Source organism: Mus musculus, chromosome 3, assembly GCF_000001635.26.
Source record: "Mus musculus strain C57BL/6J chromosome 3, GRCm38.p6 C57BL/6J".
NCBI classification, from domain to species: Eukaryota; Metazoa; Chordata; class Mammalia; order Rodentia; family Muridae; genus Mus; species Mus musculus.
The window spans coordinates 88,593,557-88,613,767 of NC_000069.6; the positions used below are offsets into that span (position 1 = coordinate 88,593,557).

The 20,211-nt window shown below is 46.1% G+C and overlaps 1 protein-coding gene and 1 long non-coding RNA gene across 10 annotated transcripts in view; one reads left to right on the forward strand and one right to left on the reverse strand.

Moving 5' to 3' along the window:
- Arhgef2 (rho/rac guanine nucleotide exchange factor (GEF) 2) overlaps window positions 1-20,211 on the forward strand; it is a 56,428-nt gene that overhangs the window by 452 nt on the left and 35,765 nt on the right. For 3 of the 5 annotated variants that reach the window (XM_006501058.3, XM_011240027.3, XM_006501059.3), the window contains exons 2-3: window positions 12,471-12,757; window positions 14,239-14,383. In XM_006501058.3, the coding sequence (XP_006501121.1) occupies window positions 12,492-12,757; window positions 14,239-14,383 (411 nt within the window). In that variant the 5' untranslated portion in view covers window positions 12,471-12,491. The other 2 variants (XM_006501060.4, XM_006501061.3) reach the window with 2 other exon arrangements.
- Gm40090 lies at window positions 1,569-13,841 on the reverse strand. 5 transcript variants are annotated; one of them, XR_003954655.1, is made up of 3 exons: window positions 13,600-13,841; window positions 12,452-12,590; window positions 1,569-1,736 (listed from the first exon to the last, which is right to left on the reverse strand). It is a non-coding gene; the product is annotated as a predicted gene, 40090 (long non-coding RNA). The 5 variants fall into 5 exon arrangements; XR_003954657.1 differs by having other exon boundaries at window positions 1,628-1,650; XR_003954654.1 differs by lacking the exon at window positions 1,569-1,736 and adding an exon at window positions 9,815-11,962.

The following is a 20,211-nucleotide window of genomic DNA, read 5'->3' on the forward strand; positions in this document are numbered from 1 at the left end:
AATAGGAAAGAGTCACAATAACAGCCAATGATCAATGAACACAACGTATGTATCAAATGTTGATGAATTATTTTCATGTTTTCTTTTTTTTAATCTTTAGAATCTTATAGGGTTAATATACTCAACCCTTGTCTTGAGTACAAAGTATAAAGAATTTAGATGACTAACCTATGTCAATTAAGATGTAAGTTGTAGGACTAGGTTTCAAAGTCAAGTTCATTTGGCATCCAACTCTGTCGCGTTGTCATTAAGAACAAAAGCAAAACAAAAACCCCACTATCATTTTTATCCTACGGTGTTGGGACTGGAACCCAGCACCTCTATGAGACTCAAAACAATCTCAGGACCAATCATTTGTTCCTAAAGCCAAGCTCTTCCAGAGTCTAGACTGTCCCACTGTCCTATTAGGGTTTATCCACCCTACCAGCTACTTTAGCATTTCCTGGTATCTGCCAGCTTAATTTCCTTTGTCACCCTGGCCAAAGTCTCCTTAGATGTCCCTCTGAACCTCAGAGCTCCTCTTGCCCCACCCTTTTGGCACAGATACTACAGTGCCTGCTGAGAACCTGGTGGGGAGACGAGGATTGGCTGCGTTTGACAGGTCTTTGCTTTCTTATCCTACGTTTTGCTTCCTGGACTAGGACCCAGGGCTCCTGTAGAGAAGCATATAGTCACAAGCCCAGGGGTGGGGTATGGTGGGGAGGAAGGCAGAATCCTTAAATTCAAACAAACAAAGCCGAGGCTCACCTTTGGAAACAGCAAAATTCCAGACTGGTGCATGAGCCTCGAGTGCCACAGAGGAGAGGGGCGGGGTGGTGTTGAGATGCCTGCCTGGTGACTTAGCCGAGTGTGTGGTTGGATTAGGGTCTGGGGATGCTTGGCTACCTTCCCAGCTTGGAACTTCTGGAATTTCCTAACAGTAAAGGCAATAACTGCTCTATGGGCCACCGCTGCAGGGAAATGCATGTTCAGACTCGTCACAGAAACTGATCTCGGTAAATGGGTTTTGGCCACACAAGCATCTGGCTATCTTTGCATTGATGTATTATCCTTCTGGGTTCTTGTCTCTGTCTTAGTGTATGTTACAGTTTATAGTACTGGTTGCTGGATGAATGGATCTTCTCTACCCTTCCCCCCACCTCCTCCTCCTCCTCCTCTTTCCTTTTTATTACCCTGAATGTTGACTGCTTTCAACTGTGACCAGGGTGTGGTGGTACACAGCTAATTCTCTTTTTGTTTAAGATTTTATTTATTTTATGTATGTGAGTACACTGTCTCTGTCTTCATGTGCACCAGAAGAGGGCATTGGATCCCATTACAGGTGGTTGTGAGCCACCAAGTGGTTGCTGGGAATTGAATTCAGAACCTCTGGAAAAGCGGTCAGTGCTCTTACCACTGAGCCATCTCTCCAGCCTCTTCTTTTTTTTAAAAAAAAGATTTATTTATTTATTATATGTAAGTACACTTGTAGCTGTCTTTAGACACTCCAGAAGAGGGTGTCAGATCTTGTTACAGATGGTTGTGAGCCACCATGTGGTTGCTGGGATTTGAACTCAGGACCTTTGGAAGAGCAGTCAGTGTTCTTAACCGCTGAGCCATCTTCTAGCCCTCCAGCCTCTTCTTTTTGCATTTTGGGAATTCTACTGTCCTCTTCTCCAGCATTGGCAGAAAAGTCAGAGAGATGCAGAACACCAGGCAGTCAGTCAAGGCAGGCTGACTGGGAAGACAGAACGTTCCTGCCATAGATGAGTGGGCCCATGGACAGGATCAGAGAGGAAGAGTACTGGGGTCTTCCTGACGCTAAAACCAGCTCTGTTCTAACCCTACTTCTCACTGTTGGGCTCATGGTTGTCTTAAGTCTTCTGTTGCTATGATAAACACCAGCTATAAGCACCCTGAGGGAGAAAGGGTTCATCTTACAGCTTACAGTGAGTACATCTTGTAGAGGAGTCAGGGCAGGAACTTGGATGCAGGAACTGAAGCAAGGGCCATGACAAACCCAGCTTGCTCATTCTGCTTTTCACTTGTGGGCCAGACTCACACTAACTAATCATTTATCAGGAAAATGCCCCACAGGCCAGTCAGGCTCGTGGAGACATTTTCTCAATTGAGGTTCCCTCTGGCATTTGTCAAGTTGACAAAAAGTAGGCCAATGGTTTGCCTTTCTCTTTTATGTTTATTTAGTGTGTGTGTGTGAGAGAGAGAGAGAGAGAGAGAGAGAGAGAGAGAGAGAGACAGACAGAGACAGAGACAGAGACAGAGACAGAGACATCAGTTCTGTCCTGCCATGTGGGTCCCAAGACTAAATTCAGATCCTCTGGCCTGGTAACCAGCAGACCTTCCCTGCTGAGGAGAGGTTAAATTTTGAACCATTAAAAATTTTCTGGCCGGGCATGGTGGCGCACACCTTTAATCCCAGCACTCGGGAGGCAGAGGCAGGCTGATTTCTGAGTTTGAGGCCAGCCTGGTCTACAAAGTGAGTTCCAGGACAGCCAGGGCTATACAGAGAAACCCTGTTTCCAAAAAAAAAAAAAATTTTTTTTTTCTGTAGAGCCAGAATTTTTCTGTGACTGACCAGATGTCTGTGGCCTACATTTTTCTGTGTAGCTCAATCTACCCTCAAATTCACAGAGATTTACCTACCTCTGCCTTCCTAATCCTGAGATTGAAGACATGCCTCAACCCCCTGACCTTCCTTAGTCTTTTGTTGTTGTTGTTTGTTTGTTTGTTTGTTTTTTTTTTTTGAGACAGGGCTTCTCTGTGTAGTCCTGGCTGTCCTGGAACTCACTCTGTAGACCAGGCTGGCCTCGAACTCAGAAATCTGCCTGCCTCTGCCTCCCAAGTGCTGGGATTAAAGGCGTGAGCCACCACCTCCTGGCCCTTCCTCAGTCTTTTTATTACCTGGATTTTCTAGGTTTTCTCCATTGTTGTGCCTCCTCCCTAGAGATTCAGAACCCCAGAGCCAGACACAGGAAACGAAGTTCCAGGCTTCAGGGGCTAGGGATGTAGCTCAGTGTGGAGAGTTCTGGACTAGCCTATCAAAACCCTGAATTTAGATCCCAGCACCACATACACCAGGCCTGGCACACAGCTGCACAGCTGCAGTCCCAGCTCTCACACAGCTGCACACCTGCAGTCCCAGCTCTCACACAGCTGCACGCCTGCAGTCCCAGCTCTCTCACAGCTGCACACATGCAGTCCCAGCTCTCACACAGCTGCACAGCTGCAGTCCCAGCTCTCACACAGCTGCACGCCTGCAGTCCCAGCTCTCACACAGCTGCACGCCTGCAGTCACAGCTCTCACACAGCTGCATGCCTGCAGTCACAGCTCTCACACAGCTGCACGCCTGCAGTCACAGCTCTCACACAGCTGCATGCCTGCAGTCACAGCTCTCACACAGCTGCACGCTTCCAGTTACAGCTCTCAGGACGTCTAGGCAGGAGGTGTGCAAATGCAAGATCATCTTCAGACCAGTCTGAGGCCAGTCAAGGCCACAAAGGGAGACCTGTCTCAAACAAACAAGTTGGTTTCTGAAGAATTTACTGTAATCCTTGCTGGTGACAGCTACTAATAGGTCCTCTCCTGGGACTGTCAGCTAGCAGAACCAGGGCCTGCCTCACAACACTTTATTCAGATTTTTAAGTTTTTATTTGTCTGGTTTTGTTCTTCTGGTTTTTTGTTTGTTTGTTTTTAGATAGGGTCTTACTTTGTAGTCCTGGCTGTCCTGGAACTCATAGAAATCTATCTTCCTCTGGGTCCCAAGTGCTGGGATCAAAGGCAAGTACTACCAGGCCTACCCAACATTTATTTATTTATTTACTTATTTATGTGTATGGATGTTTTGTCTGCATCTACCTATGTGAGCCACCTGTATGCCTTGTGCCTGAGCCATTCAGAAGAGAATGTCATATCCCCTGGAATTAGAGTTGTAAATGGTTGCGAGCCACCATGTGGGTGCTGGGAAGCAAACCTGGGTTCTCTGTAAGAGCCGCCAGTGCCCTTCACCACTCCAGCCCCTCCTCAGGCTTTAAAAAAAAAAGGCTGTTATAACTGATTTGTGTGAGTGTGACCCTGAACTCAAGTCTTGGTGACAAGCATCTTTAGCCACTGGGTGACCTCTGCAGCCATTTGTTATTATTTTCACTTTAAATGTATACTTAGTCATTTATTGGGGGCACATGATAAGGTGCATGTGAATGTCAGGGATGATTTTCCTAAGCCTTGTGGAGCCTGGGGATGGACTGTTGGCTGTGAGCAATCTAATCACTGAGCCACCTGGCCCTGATTGCTTGGTTCTGAAGTCAGGTGGGAGGTGAGTGACTTCACATGCTCTCTTCAGGAGCTGCTGTTTTGGTTTCAGAAAATACAAGTTTCACAGTGTGATGGGTCAGCTTTGCAGTCCCATCACCTCCAGTCAAGTGCGTATGTGTAGCTTTGAGCAAGCAACCGAAGCTCTGGCATGCTGACAAATCCAGGGGTGAAAGAGAGAGGAAAATGTCTGGTTGCTGGACACCCCCAAGTGGACTTCTCTGTGGGCTCTGGGTGATATTTAGGAAGTGGGTATGTTGGGGTTATCAATGTCTTATCCCCAAAACTTGTTACAGAATGCCTGATTGGTACATAGCAGATCGTAAAAGCTGTTTCTTTTCTTTTTCTTTTCTTTTTTTTTTTTTTTGGTCTTTTTGAGACAGGGTTTCTCTGTATAGCCCTGGATGTCCTGGAACTCACTTTGTAAACCAGGCTGGCCTCAAACTCAGAAATCTGCCTGCCTCTGCCTCCCGAGTGCTGGTATTAAAGGCATACGCCACCACGCCCGGCTAAAAGCTTTTTCAATAAAGACAAAGGAAAAAATATTTTAGGCTTGTGAGCCATATGGTCTCTGTCATAACAATCAACTCTGCTGACAATATGCAAATGAGTGAACATGTTAAAAAAAACCCTATGAGTATTGAAATTTGAATTTTATGGACATTATATATATTACATATAAATATATAGATAGAGAGAATGAGAGAGAGAGAGTCCTGTATATACCACATTGGTCACCTATATAATTCAGTGTAGCTGAGAATGATCCTAAACTTTTGTTCGTGTGTGTGTGTGTGTGTGTGTGTGTGTACATATGTGCTCCTGTGTGTCTGTCTTTATATGTGTGTATGGAGGTCAGAGGTCAACCCAAATGCTGTTCCTCAGGCTCTGTGCACTTTTTATTTTTATTGCTTGTTTGGTTTTTGTTTTTGTTTTTGTTTTGAGGTTTTATTTTTATTTTGTGTGTATGAGTGCTTTCCTGCATATATGTCAGTGTACCATGTACATGCCTGGTGCCTGCAGAGGCCAAAATATCTCCTGGATATTAGAGTTACAGACAGTTGTGAACTAGGAACCGAACTAGGTCCTTTGCAAGAGGAGTGAATTCTCTTAGACACTGAGTTAGCTCTGCAGCCCCTCTGTCTGTCTTTTGGAGACACTCATCACTGTGTAGCCCAGGCTGACCCTGACAGGGAGCTAGTGACAATCCTCTCTTCTTAGCCTGTCAAGTGCTGGGGTTACAAGCACACACCTGCAGGCCCAACTTCAATCTCTCTCTTTTTTTTTTAAAGATTTATTTTATGTATATGAGTTCACTGTAGCTGTACTGATGGTTGTGAACCATCGTGTGGTTACTGGGAATGAAGGTTGCTTGCTCTGGTCTCGGATCTGCTCTCTCTGGCCCTGCACGCTCCAGTCTAAAGATTTATTATTATATCTAAGTAGACTGTAGGTGTCTTCAGACACACCAGAGGAGGGCATCAGATCTTCTTACAGATGGTTGTGAGCCACCATGTGGTTGCTGGGAATTGAACTCAGGACCTCTGGAAGAGCAGTCAGTGCTCTTAACAACTGAGCCATCTCTCCAGCCTCAATGACTTCTTTTTAATTTTTTTTCCAACCATTTAAAAAATACGAGGTGGGGCTGAGGGCAGCTGGGCGGTGTTTCAGTGGCTGGAATATTTGCCGATGGTGCAGAGGTTCAGATTCCAGGTGCTCACAGGGTAGTTTGCATCTATCTACAATTCTAGTTCCCTGGGATTCAGTGCTCTCTTCTGGCCTCCATACTCACTACACACACATATGGCACATTCACATATGCAGAAGAAACAGTCATATGCATAAAATAAAAATAAATATGCAGGGCTTGGTGGCACACGCCTTTAATCCCAGCACTGGGGAGGCAGAGGCAGGCAGATCTCTGAGTTCGAGGCTAGCCTGGTCTACAAAGTGAGTTCCAGGACAGCCAGGGCTACACAGAGAAACCCTGTCTCAAAGAAAAAAGAGAGAGAGAGAGAGGGAGAGAGAGAAGAGCAGTGAGGTGCCCCGGCAGGTCTTGGTGCCAAGCTACTTGACCTGAGCGCCCTCCCACATGGTGGCAGAGAGAATCAGTTCCCAAAACCATCCTCTGATCTCCACATGTGTGCTGTGTCACACACCCCCTTGCATGGTCTCTTCCTCTCTCATACGTACATAGACACAAAATAATCAAAATGCAATTTAAAAATAAAGACAGGGCCATTGAGTTAACTTAATAGAAGTGGAGACACTTGCTGCAAAGCCGACATCTGGGTTTACTCCCCACGACCCTCAAGACAGGAGGAGAAATGACTCCTATGACCTGTCCTCTGATCTCTATGTGTGCTTCATGGCACGTGTGTACACACACACACACACACACACACACACACACACACAATGTTAAAAATAAAGCAGGCCAGCAAGAGGCACCTGAGGAACAAGCCTGGAGACTGACACCCGGACCCCACGGGGAGGTGGGAGCGAGAACTAGTTCAACAGTGTGCTCTTCTGACTCCACACCTCCAACAACAACAACAACAACAACAACAATAATAATAATAGTGATAATAATAATACTGACAAATATAGTAGCTCATAGCCATTCATTCATTGGGTCCCCAATGGAGGAGTTAAAGAAAGGACCCAAGGGGCTGGCGAGATGGCTCAGCGGTTAAGAGCACCAACTGCTCTTCTGAAGGTCCTGAGTTCAAATCTCAGCAACCACATGGTGGCTTACAATCATCCGTAATGAGATCTGATACCCTCTTCTGGTGTGTCTGAAGACAGCTACAGTGTACTTACATATAACTTACATATAAATAAATCTTAAAAAAAAGAAAAAAAAGAAAGGACCCAAGGAGCTGAAGGGGTTTGCAGCCCCATAGAAGGAACAACAATATGAACCCGACCAGTACCACCAGAGCTCCTAGGGACTAAACCACTAACCAAAGTGTACACATGGAGGGACCCATGGCTCCAGCTGCATATGTAGCAGAGGATGACCTAGTTGGTCATCAATGGGAAGAGAGGCCCTTGTTCCGGTGAAGGCTCTATGCCCCAGTGTAGGGGAATGCCAGGGCCAGGAAGCAGGAGTAGGTGGGATGGTGAACAGGGGGCAGGGGGGATGGGATAGGGGGTTTTCGGAGGGAAAACCAGGACAGGGGATAACATTTGAAATGTAAATAAAGAAAATATCTAATAATAAATAAAATACTACTACTACTACTACTACTAATAATAATAATGAAAGAAATAAAAATATGCCCAGAGGAGCTGGAGAGATACCTCAGTAATTAAGAGCATGGCTGTTCTTCCAGAGGGCTTGAGTTCAATTCCCAGCACCCACATGGTAGCTCACAGCCATCTGTCACTACAGTCTCATGGGGTCTGATGTGGTCTTCTCAGGTTCAGATGTACATGCTGGCAAAACACCATTTACATAGGACACATTTTTTCTTTTTTTTTCTTTTTCTTTCTTTTTTTTTTTCTTTTTTGAGACAGGGTTTCTCTGTATAGCCCTGGATGTCCTGGAACTCACTCTGTAGACCAGGCTGGCGTTGAACTCAGAAATCTGCCTGCCTCTGCCTCCCGAGTGCTGGGATTAAAGGAATGAGCCACCATGCCTGGCATGACACATTTTTTAAAAGACATCAGCACTCAGGAGGCAAGGGCAGGTAGATCTCTGTGAGTTCGAGGTCATCCCGGCCTATGTAGCAAGTTCCAGCACACCCTGTGCTATAGAGAGAGAGACACTGTCTCAGAAAACACGGGGCTGGGTGACTGTGGTTGAGAGCACTGGGTGCTCTTACTGGAAGCCCAGACTTGATTCTCAGCACCCACATGGTGGTGGCTTATAACCATATATAACTCTAGACTTAGGGTGATCTGATCTTCTAGTCTCTGAAGGGAACATGTAGGCAGGCAGAATACCCAAACATAGAAAATAAACAACAACAACAACAACAACAAACAACAACAGGGTCTGGAGAGATGGCTCAGTGGTTAAGAGCACAGACTTGTTCTTCTAAAGGTCCTGAGTTCAAATCCCAGCAACCACATGATGGTTCAAGATCTGTAACAAGATCTGATGCCCTCTTCTGGAGTGTCTGAAGTTTATTTATTTACAGCGTACTTACATAAATAAATAAATAAATAAATCTTAAAAAAAAATAATAAAACAGCAACAACTAGTTGGGAGATGATGGCACATGCCTTTAATCCCAGCACTCAGGAGGCAGAGACAATTGGATCTCTGTGAGTTCAAGGCTAGACAGGGCTACACAGTAAAAAAAAAAAAAAAAGAAAAATTACAAAAACAAACAAATAGTTGCAGTAGTTCAGAGGCTGAGGCAGGTGAGTTTCCATGAATTCTTGAAATACTTGGGTTACATAGCGAGGTCCTGTCTCAAAACCCAAAATCTAGGATTGTAGCTGAATGGTCCAACATTTTCCTGGCATGTGTGAGCCCCTGGGTTTGACATCCAGCACTGTAGATGTTAACAAGGCAGATATGGCCTTGACACCTAAGGTTTGCCGTGATCTATCCTAAAGGACCCCTCCCGCCTCCTCCCTTCCAGGGCTCTGAGCATTAGACAGGCTGTTCTTTTCTCTTCTTCCTGATAACTTTGCACACAGCGGTGTTAGTGTCTGACTGTGACTTTTTATTTTCTCTTTTTGTCTCAAGATAAAACTGCAGGTCACCTTACACAATGCCTATTTCTGCTTCTGTCTTTCTAGGTCTTCACTCCAGGAAGCCCTAAATAACATAACAGTGGCAACAATAGAATGTGTTCCTAGCATGGGAGTTATGTTAATTGCTTGATGCATGTTGCTCTCATTCATTCTCTCTCTCTGAGAACGGGTCTCTCTATGTAGCCCTGGCTTCCCGGTAACTCTCTACACAGACCAAGATGGCCTCTGCCTCGAGTGTGTGTGTGTGTGTGTGGGGGGGAGAGGTGAGCACCTCTGTGCCCAGCTATCGTCAGTATCTTAGCATCCTTGATATTCTCGTAGGATAAGTAGATAGGTGTCTTTTTTTGGGAGGTGGGGGTGGTTCAAGACAGGCTGTGTAGTTCCGGCTGTCTTGGAACTTGTTCTATAGACCAGGCTGGCCTCAAATTCACAGAGATCTCTCAGATGGCCTAGTGCTGGGATTAAAGGCATGTGTCCCCTCTCCCCCCACCCCCACCCCCCGTTAAACCCTAAGTGTCTTTTTTTTTTGTTGGTTTGTTTTTGTTTTTGTCTTTTTAAAAAGATTTATTTATTATATGTAAGTACACTATAGCCATCTTCTGACACTCCAGAAGAGGGCATCAGATCTCATTACAGTTGATTGTGAGCCATCATGTGGTTGCTGGGACTTGAACTCAGGACCTTCAGAAAAGCATTCAGTGCTCTTACCCGCTGAGCCATTATTCCAGCCCCCCCCCCCAAGTGTCTTAATCATGATTCTATTTCTGTGAAGAGACAGCATGATTGAGGCAACTTATAAAAGAAGGCATAAACGGGGTGCGGGAGCAGTAGCTGAGAGTTTATGTTTGATTCACAGGCAGGAGACCGAGAGAGGAGGTGGGGAGACACTGGAGCTGGTGAAGGTTTTGGAAACCTTAAACCTACGCCCAGTGACACACCTCTCCAACAAGACCCCACCCATTATTCTTTCCCAAACTGGGGACCAAACACTCAAAATATGAGAGTCTATAGAGGCTCTTTTCATTGAAACCACCACAGTGAGGAATGCCATTCTTGTATTTTCTAAGACAAAAGTGAGAAGAGAAAGAGGAGGAGGAGGCAGTAACAGAAGCCCAAGACCATTCCTGCTTAGGAAGGTTGTACTTGTAAACCCAATTAAACCACAGTTACACCTGAAAGAAGCATGGGGTTGGCTTTGAGCGACAGCGCCCCCTGCTGCATACATTTAAAGTTCTCCCCCTAGTTGTTAGTCATTGGTCAGCAGCTTAGTCAATGAAGTCACCAGAGAGGTGGAGACAGTCCAGGGCAGTAAGGGGTCAGGAAGATAAATCAAGGGACAGCTTAGTGTTTTTTCCTGCCCTGTTACTTCATTTCAAGCGCCTGTTTTAGAATCTCCTATGTGTGTCACCGGAAACAGAGATGTGACCTCATTGTCTACTTCCTTGTTTCTTCAGCCATTTCCTGAGGAAAGCGGTCTGGGGAAGGTGGGAGGGAGCAATGGAGAGAACAAAGAGAGAGCCAACTCCTGGAAGGTGTCCTCTGACCTCCTTAAGTACGCTGAGCCACACATGCATAAATAATAATAAAGGAGCCACTTGTTTGAGCACCGTTCCACAGCACATGCGTGGAGGTCAGAGGACATTCGGGAGTCTGTTCCCTGCGTCCACTGTAGGATCCAGGCATTGAACTCAGGGAGTCAGGCTTGCAGACAAGTGCCTTTACCCACCAAGCCACTTCACCAGGCCCACATAAGGACCTTTTCCCATTACATTACCAACCTAGTAGCTTTTCTCTTCTCTTGGCCTGACTCTAGCCCCACTCAAAGTCAGCCTGCATCTCCTGTTTTGCTTTCTGGAGACTCCCAGTTAGTAATGTGTGCTGGCCCACTGGTAGACAAAAGTTTTTTTTGTTTTTGTCTTTGTTTTTATTTTTGCTGTGTTGTTGGTTTTGGGTCTGTTTTTTTGTTTGTTTGTTGTCTGTCCTGGAACTTACTATGTAGATCAGGCTCTTCTTGAAGGCCCAGAGGTTTGCCTCTGCCTCCTGAGGGCTGGATCTAAACTTGTGCACTGCCTTACTCTTCCTGGCCAAAGATTTGATAAAATTTCTCTTGCAGCATTTGACAGTTATGTGTGCATGCGCGCACACACACACACACACACACAACTATAAGGACAGACTCAGTATCTGCAGTATCTGCTTTTCTTAGCATGGCTGTTTTCAATATAGATGCTCCATGAGGGATATTAATGAGCAAACAAGAACTTCTCTTTATAGTTTTCATTCTGAAACAAGGTTTCACTGTGTCCTTTAGCTTTCAACTTGCTTTAGTGCGCACAGTGGCCTTGAACTCTGGATTTTCCCGTCTGCCTCCTAAGTGCTGAGACTGCAGACATGTGCCGCCTCTGCCAGCCAGGCTCTCTTCACTGGAAAGAACAGTGTATTAAGAGCTAGAAAAGCCAAGTTCTAGACTTGACCTTGCATGCAGCGGACCTCATGATCCTGAGGCAGGCATTCTTTGCCTCTGCCTCTGTCTCAGCAAAGGGAGGGGTAGGAGATGCTTAGCAGCCTGGCTGTGGAGATGTCCCCACTCCAGGATCTTTTCTTTCTTTCTGTAGTTCTGGCTAGCCCGGAACTTGCTACGTAGACCAGGCTAGTCTCAAACTCACGAAGATCAGACTGCCTGTTTTTAGAGTGCTGGGATTAAAAGTGTGTGCCACCCACACCCAGCTTCTTTATTTCTTTAAAAGACAGGGGCCTCAGGCTGGAGAGATGGTTCATCGGTTAAGAGCACTGGCAGCTCTCCTAGAGGTCGTGAGTTCAATTCCCAGCAACCACATGATGGTTCACAGCCATTTGGAATGGAATCTGATTCCCTCTTCTAGCAAGCATGAAAACAGAACACTTGGCTGGCAGTGGTGGCGCACGCCTTTAATCCCAGCACTTGGAAGGCAGAGAAACAAACAAAGAAAAGAAAAAAAGAAAACAATATTAATATACATAAAATAAATAAATAAAACTAAAAAAAGGAAGTAAAAGACACAGCCTCTTTCTTAATACAAGCTAATATGAAATTCAACATCCAAGCCAGCCTAGCCTGACCCCACTCAGGGCCATCCCCATGAACCTCTTGAAGGATGAGAATTACAGGCCTGTAGCACCATGGCCTCCAGGGTTCTAGAATTTTGCTCACCTCTTTCTTTCTTTCTTTCTTTCTTTCTTTCTTTCTTTCTTTCTTTCTTTCTTTCTTTCTAAGATTTATTTATTATTATACATAAGTACACTGTAGCTGTCTTCAGACACTCCAGAAGAGGGCATCAGATCTTATTATGGGTGGTTGTGAGCCACCATGTGGTTGCTGGGATTTGAACTCAGGTCCTCTGGAAGAGCAGTCAGTGTTCTTACCCACCAAGCCATCTCACCAGCCCTCACCTCTTTCTTCTTGATTCAGGGCTGTCTCCGAGTACCTTCCATGAACAGATCGGTCCCAGGGGAGCCCTTCATAGGTGAAGACCCAGTGCCTCATGGTCTCCCTCAGTGCTGCCCAGCTGCTGTGGAATCCAGAGAACAGCTGGAGGAAGTGGAGGGGAGGGAGGAAAACCAGGAAGACAACAAGGATGGCTTCCACACATCACTCCTTAGAAGGTCCGGGGCTTTCCGTGCCCGCAGTTACACTACTGACTCCTTCAAAAGACACAGTTGGGGGCCTGGCAAGGAGTTCCAGGATCCAATAAGCAGGTGAGTCCCCAGGGCACCTTCTGACCCTCCCTTGCTCATCTGTAGACCTTGGGAAGAGTGTTCAGAAAGGCACATCCTGGTGTCATTGCCCCACCCCCACCCTGCCACCAATCTCTCTGGAGAGACTCGGATCTCTGAGGAATGAACGGAGTGGAAAGCTCTCCTGGAGAATCACAGCCCAGCCTGTGAACAAGCTTGGGAAATATGGAGCTTCTAAAACAGGGGTCTCCACAGTGGCACTCATTCCCACGGATGGCACCACCAGCAGGTGGGCTCGGGAGGAGAACTGGGTGGGCACCATCTGAGTTCCATAGCCCCACACAACGGAGCAAAAACGACGACGACGACAACTTGGAGATCATATAATCTAGCCTCTTCATTCTACAGCCAGAAAATAGGTCCAGAGAACGTTTAAGAGGCTTCTTAATGTAAGTGGGTACTGTTCCCCAGGTGTCTGCCACGCTGCTGGCTTCAGACTGAGGCGGACCTGTCTCTTGGACAAAGCTGCAGCCAGAAACAGCAGGGGTTTATGTTTACTAGTTTGTCAGTTGGTTTTTGTTTTTTGAGACAGAGCTTCAGGTAGCCCAGGCTAGTCTCTCTCACGTACTGAGATGATAGAGATAGGCCACCCTGCTTGGCTGGGGACAGCTGCCCTCCCTCAGAGGTCTGCATATTCTTAGCAGGTTTGGGGAGAAGGACCCACGTCTTCCCTATCTCCTGGAAAATCCCTGACCACTTCCCCCAAATAGAGGAAGTTAAAAAGAGAAGGTCGGGGGAGGGGATTGTTCACATGAGTCCGAAGTGAGTCCAGCCCTCCCTCCCCCCCCCCCCCCCCATCCTACCAGCAAGGGTAGTCTCTTGACCAGGGCACGGTCTTCTTAGACATGCCCTTATCTCTGGTGAGTGGTTCAGCATTCTTCAGCTGTTGGGCATGAGCATGGACGGAGCAGGGCAGCGGCGGCGGGGAGTGGGGGTGGGGGTGGTCCTGGGACTTTGTCCCAACGATGGTTTTGTGGGAACTGGGTGAACAGCAATATCTTCCCACAAGGCTAGCTTGAGTGTCTTTTGTGACGTCTGCCTACAGTTTGAGTGTCTTTTGTGACGCCTGCCTAGATTCTCTGGGTGTCTCATTGTCACCACATTAATTCTGTGCCTCGGGTGCAGAGGGATGGAGCGCTGGCTTTCCCGTCGCTGAGATAAAGATGTTGTCACCTGACACCAAACCAGGAGACTTCAGCTTGCCCTGCCCCTCCGTCCTTTCTGGAGGGTAGTACCGCCTTTGTACCAGCAGGGGCCGCTCTTGTCCGAAGTCAACTGTGCTGAGACCGAGCCATAGTTTGGGTCTGAGTTGTGTGAGCCTAGGCTAACAGGAAGGGCTGGGCTGGGGGGCAAACAACAGGGCTGGGCTGAGGAACTGTTCGTTCCTGGTGCCCATCACTGACTACTGGCTATAAGGGTTGTGGTGGCAATGTATGTTTCAGGAGGAGACTGCAGTCATCGGAATGCCCAGGCTCCCAGGAAGCCCCCTTTCTACAGAGCCTCGAGGAATTGGGCACCCCTCTGGGAGCTCAGCAGCAGGAGCAGCAGCAGGGGCAGGAGCAGCAGCGTGGCCAACCCTTTCACCGGGTATGACAGATAGACCCCAGCTCCCCCTCCTGATCCTTCCCTGCCAGCAACCACTCTGTACTCTTCTGTTCCATCAGCTCTCTGTGCCCGGACCTAGCTCGGGCTCCATCTGCGCCCATCTGAATCTATCTTCTGTGGCCCTCTGTCTGCTTCCCTGTCTATATGCGCTGTCCCGGTCGCTTGGAAGCCTGCCTCTGTCTCTTTCTGTAACACTGTTTCTTCATTTCTATGTCTGTCTCTCTGTATTGATGCGGGTATCTCTGTCCCCTCCCTCTTTAAAGTCCTCTATCTCTCTGGAGGCTATGACCACTTCTTTCTGTGGGCCCTACAGTTCCCAGAGTTAGAACTGGACTTATCTGTGGGAATAAACTAGGCATCTGGTACCCTGAAAGACTCAGTAACTCTCTAACCAGAGTTTAATAGGAATAGCAATTGAGAAAGAATACAGAGCCTAGAGTGTAGGTGATTGCTGTGGTCACTGTATATCAAGGGTGAAGCCCTGTGCTTAATCCCCAGCAATAAAGGAGGGCCCTGGGAAGAGGGAGGTAGAGAGGACCCAGCCATTGCTCAGCTTTCTGGATGAGGAATATAACTGGGGAGAGCTGTCCCAGGATCTAAGGACCACCTAAGACACACAGGCTTGAGAGAACCCCCTGGCTTTGTAAGCTAGTGTCCTTCATGCTCTCAGCCCCAAGCCTCACGGATGAAGATTCCCCCCCCCCCCCAAACGCCCCTGCAGCTGGCAGATAACATGCCAGGCATGTAACGTGACTTTGGAAAATAGCTTTTCTTTTCTTTTTTATTTTTTTTGGTTTTTCAAGTCAGGGTTTCTCTGTATAGCCCTGGCTGTCCTGGAACTCACTCTGTAGACCAGGCTGGCCTCGAACTCAGAAATCCACCTGCCTCTGCCTCCCAAGTGCTGGGATCAAAGGCGTGCGCCACCACACCCGGCTAATAGTTTTTCTCTTCTGATTCTCTTCCTCTTTTGCCCAGACCCCCTTTCCCCTCATATGACTTAGCCCGTTTTAGTATTGTGATTTCGTCTCTCGTTCCCCTGAGGCTCCCCTGTTTATTGTGTCCTTTCTCCCATTCATCTGATCTATAAGACCTTTCCTTAATAGTCTCTGGGCCTTAGTGTTTGGGGTTCTTGTTTTTCCTTTTTGTGGTACTCCTCCAGAGCCTGCAGACCAAAAGTCTGACTCACTAGGGCTAGGCAGGGGCTGCAGACAGGCAGACAGATATTTATAAGCACAATCTCTTTCCACAATTGACCTTTTCACACTGTAAAGGAATTTACAGTGTGTGTGTGTGTGTGTGTGTGTGTGTGTCCATGCATGCATGCGTTCATACACAGGTGCATGCAGCCAACTCCTGGCTGGTTGCTGGCATCTGAATTTCTGGCCCTCTCACTTGCAAAGCAAGCACTTTCGTGACCACCCAGCCACCTCTGCAGCTCTGACCTCCTAAACTACAACTTGCCCTTTGCTCTCCAGCTCACGGCAGCTACGAATACTCTTCTATTTTCCCTTTGCTTTTGAGTTTATTTTATTTTATCCCAGATAGGTCTACTTATGTAGCCCAGGCTGACCCCCTTCATTCCTCCTGCCTTTGCCTCTTTAGCTCTGGGATTGCAGGCACACACTGTACTTTTTCTGCTTTGCTTTTGTTTATAAAGACTGTGTAGCCTTAGCTGGTCTGAAACTTGAAGTGTGGACCAGGCTTACCTCCAATTTGTGCTGCTTGTCCTGATTCTTAAGTATAGAGATCATATGCATGAACAACCACCTCTAACTCTGGCTTTTTTTTTTTTAATATGAGATTTATAAGTAACAAAACCAAAACCAAAACAAACAAAAATACTTCCCAAGACTTACAACATCATCAATATCTTCATCCCTGCTGACTGGCTGACATGTTCTTCCTCTCCTTCCTTCCTCCTTTTCTTCTCTCTCTCTCTCTCTCTCTCCCCCTCTTTCCTTTTTAAAAATGTGTCTATTGAGACCGGATGGCACAGACTGGCCTGGAACTTCTTATAGAACAGGTTGGTCTATAAAGGATTTCCAGACTGCCTTTGCTTCCCAGTGCTGGGATTAAGGTGTGCCACCAACCTCAGACTAACTTTTTTCTTTTTCCTTTTTTTCTCCTTTTTTTCTTTTTCGTTTTTAATATCCATCTAATTATGTGCCTGCACATACGCACATGTGCCACTGTGTCTCTGTGGAAGTGGGAGGATAGCTTTCAGGTGTTGGCTTTCTCCATCCATTATACAGGCTTTGGTCAGCGCAGGCTTTATTCACGGATGTCTCTTTGGGGCTCCCCTTTTCTTCATTTCCTTCCTGCTATAGGTAACATCATGATGAATTTTATCATTCCCCTTTATAAAATTTGTTTTTTTAAACAGAAATGTATATTTTACTGACAACATAATATGTTTTTAATGGCTGAATTTTATTTATTTATTTATTTATTTATTTATTTTGGTTTTTCGAGACAGGGTTTCTGTGTGTTACCCTGGCTGTCCTGGAACTGGCTATGTAGACCAGGCTGGCCTCAAACTTAGAAATCCACCTGCCTCTGCCTCCCAAGTGCTGGGATTAAAGGCGTGTGCCACCACTGCCCGGCTTATGGCTGAATTTTAAAGCAATGATGATATTTTATAAAATGTTTTAGATTCTTCTTTTTCTTTGTTCTGTTTGAGACAGAGTCTAGGCTGACTTCAAGCTTGTGATCTTCCTGCCTAAACTTCCTCTGTACTAAAGTTACATGGGTGTATCCTCACCCCAACAACATAGCTTACAAGCAACTCTTATTTAATCTCTGTGTTGTTGCAAATTGTTACAGCCATTCATTCATATTTTATTTATACTTCCTTTTTGAGACAAGAGTCTTATGTAGCCCAGGCTAGAGTGGAAGTCTCTATGTGGTGGACGATGACCCTGAACTCCTGATCTCCCAGTCTCTATCTCTTAAGTGCTGAAATTATAGGCATACAGCACCTTGCTGGTTCCCTGTGGTCCTAGGGATGGAAGCCAGGGCTTTGGTGATGCCGAGCAGGCACTCTACTGACTCAACTACATCCCTACATCTTTAACCCTATACTTTTCCCCTGTAAGTTTATTATTATGGGCAGCATACCAAGGCTCACTCATGGAGGACAGAGCATAACTTTGTGAGCTTCCTTTCCCTCCACCATCCCATGGGTTACAGGGATGAGACCCAGGTGCAATCTTGACACACGACACATCACCTGCACCAGCCCTTGCTGTGTTGGTTATTTTTTGTTTTTCTAGAGTATTTTTTTCCCCTGCAGCCCTCACTGTTCTGGAACTCACTCTGTAGACCAGGCTGGCCTCAGATTCACAGAGATTCACCTGCCTCTACCTCCCAAGTGCTGGAAATAAAGGTGTGTACCACTGCTGCCTGGCCACTTTGTTTTTTAATTGTTTATTTTATTTTAATCTTTTCTTTTTCTTTTTTTTCCTTCTTTTTATTTTTTTAATTTTTTTTTTTTTGGTTTTCCGAGACAGGGTTTCTCTGTGTAGCTCTGGCTGTCCTAGAACTCACTTTGTAGACCAGGCTGGCCTCAAACTCAGAAATCCACCTGCCTCTGCCTCCCAAGTACTGGGAATAAAGGCATGTGTCACCACTGCCTGGCTTATTTTAATCTTTCATATTCTTTTTTTTTTTTTTTGAGACAGATTCTCTATATTATGTATCTCTGGCTGGCTTGGAACTCCTTATGTTAGACCAGGTTGGCCTCAAATTCACAGAGATCTGCTTGTCTCAGCCTCTGAGTGCTGGGATCAGAAGCATTCACTGCCACACTCGGCTCAATTTTGTTGCCTTTGAGACAGGGTTTCTCTGTGTAGCCTTGGCAGTCCTGGGATATTTTTTATGAACTAGGCTAGTCTTGAACTTGGAGATTTGACTGCATCTGCCTCCTGAGTGCTGGGACTGAAGGCGTGCACTGCCACGACCCAGTGTACCTGGTCTTTTTTTTTTTTTTTTTTTTTTTTTTTTTTAATGGTATACATATGTTGTGGGTATATGCAACTAAGTACCATGTTTGAGAAGGGCAGAGGAGGGGCTTGGATTCCTGGACCTGGAGTTACAGGTGATTGTGAGCTGTCTGCCAACATGGGTTCTAGGAATAGAACTCCAGTCCCCTGCAAGAGCAGTGATCACTCAGAAAGGCAAAGCCATCTCTTTCCAGCCCTAACCTTTGTTGTTTTCTCTCTCTCTCTCTCTCTCTCTCTCTCTCCTAAATATCTCCAGTCCATAGATGAACAGTGATAATAATGTCTGGGCAGATGGGTTACCTACTGGTGAAGTGTCTGCTTGGACACAGAACTGATAAGATAATCAGCACAATTTTTAGCTCACCCCAGCTAAAATTCTCAGTAGCAACTGACACATTGTATGGGTATATAAATGTTTTCTTTTAAAAGCATTTTCAACTTATTTATGTGTGTGCCTGCATGTATGTCTGTGTCCCACATGTGTGTCTGGTGCCTGTGGAGTCAGAAGAGGGTATTGGATCACCTGGGACTGGAATTATAGTTGTGAGACATCCTGTTGGTGCTGGAACTCAAACCTGGGTCCTCAAGGAGCAGCCTGTGCTCTTAACACTGAGTTTCTTTCCAGCTCCTTGGTTCTGGCTGTCTCTCTCTCTCTCTCTCTCTCTCTCTCTCTCTTTCTTTCTTTTTCTTTCTTCCTTTCTTTTTTTCTTTCTTTTCTCATTCTTCCTTCCTTCCTTTTTTTCTTTGAATTATTTATTTATTTTATGTATATGAGTACACTGTAGCTGTCTTCAGACACACCAGAAGAGGGCATCAGATCCCATTACAGATGGTTGTGAGCCACCATGCTGTTGCTGGGAATTGAACTCAGGACCTCTGGAAGAGCAGTCAGTGCTCTTAACTGCTGAGCCATCTCTCCAGCCCCATAGCCCCTTGGTTTTCAGAATAAGGATACCCACTTTGAATGGACTAAGGTAGAATCTCTCTGTGTGGTTTGAGTTCCCTGTCCCGCTAGCTAGGGATATAGAACTTTTTTGTGCCCGGTTTGCTTGCCCGTTTGTTGACTGGACTGCTTATTTTCCTGTTTCCCCCTTCTGTTCTAGACATTAGTCCCCGTCACTTGTATGTCTAGATTTTCTCTCGCTTGTAGCTCTAATTGTTCTCTCGTCTCCTCACTCTAATTGTTTCCCTTGCTGTGCTGAAGCTTTTAAACTTCATGTAATTCCACTTGACGATTGTTGTCTTATTTCCTGCCATTTGGAATCCTTTACAGAAAGAAAATCCTTTGCCCAGGGCTGGGGATGTGGCTCAGCTGCTGTCCTGGGTCATCCATTGCACCTATGGCTAGGAAGATGTTTCAGCCATTTATACTACTTGCTGCTCTTGCAGAGGACCAGTATCATCTGGTCTCTTTGGGAACCTGCACACGTGTTGTACATATACACACTCAAGCATTCATGCATACACAAAACCCAAAATAACAAAAAGCAAACAAGCTAGATCTGGTGGTGTACACACACACACACACACACACACACACACACACACACTGCATGGGGGCAGGTGGTGGGGAGACAGAGACAGAAGGACAGAAAAATAGAGACAGAGAAGGAGGGCAAGAGATGGCTCAGTGTTTAAGGACTCCTGATGACCTGAGTTTGATATTATGACACATATTGTGGAAGGAAAGAATTAGCTCCTGAAAGTTGCCCTTTGACCTCTACAGGTGTGCTGTGGCATGAGCACACACACACACACACACACACACACACACACACAAATAAAATCTAATTTAAAATTAGAAAAAAA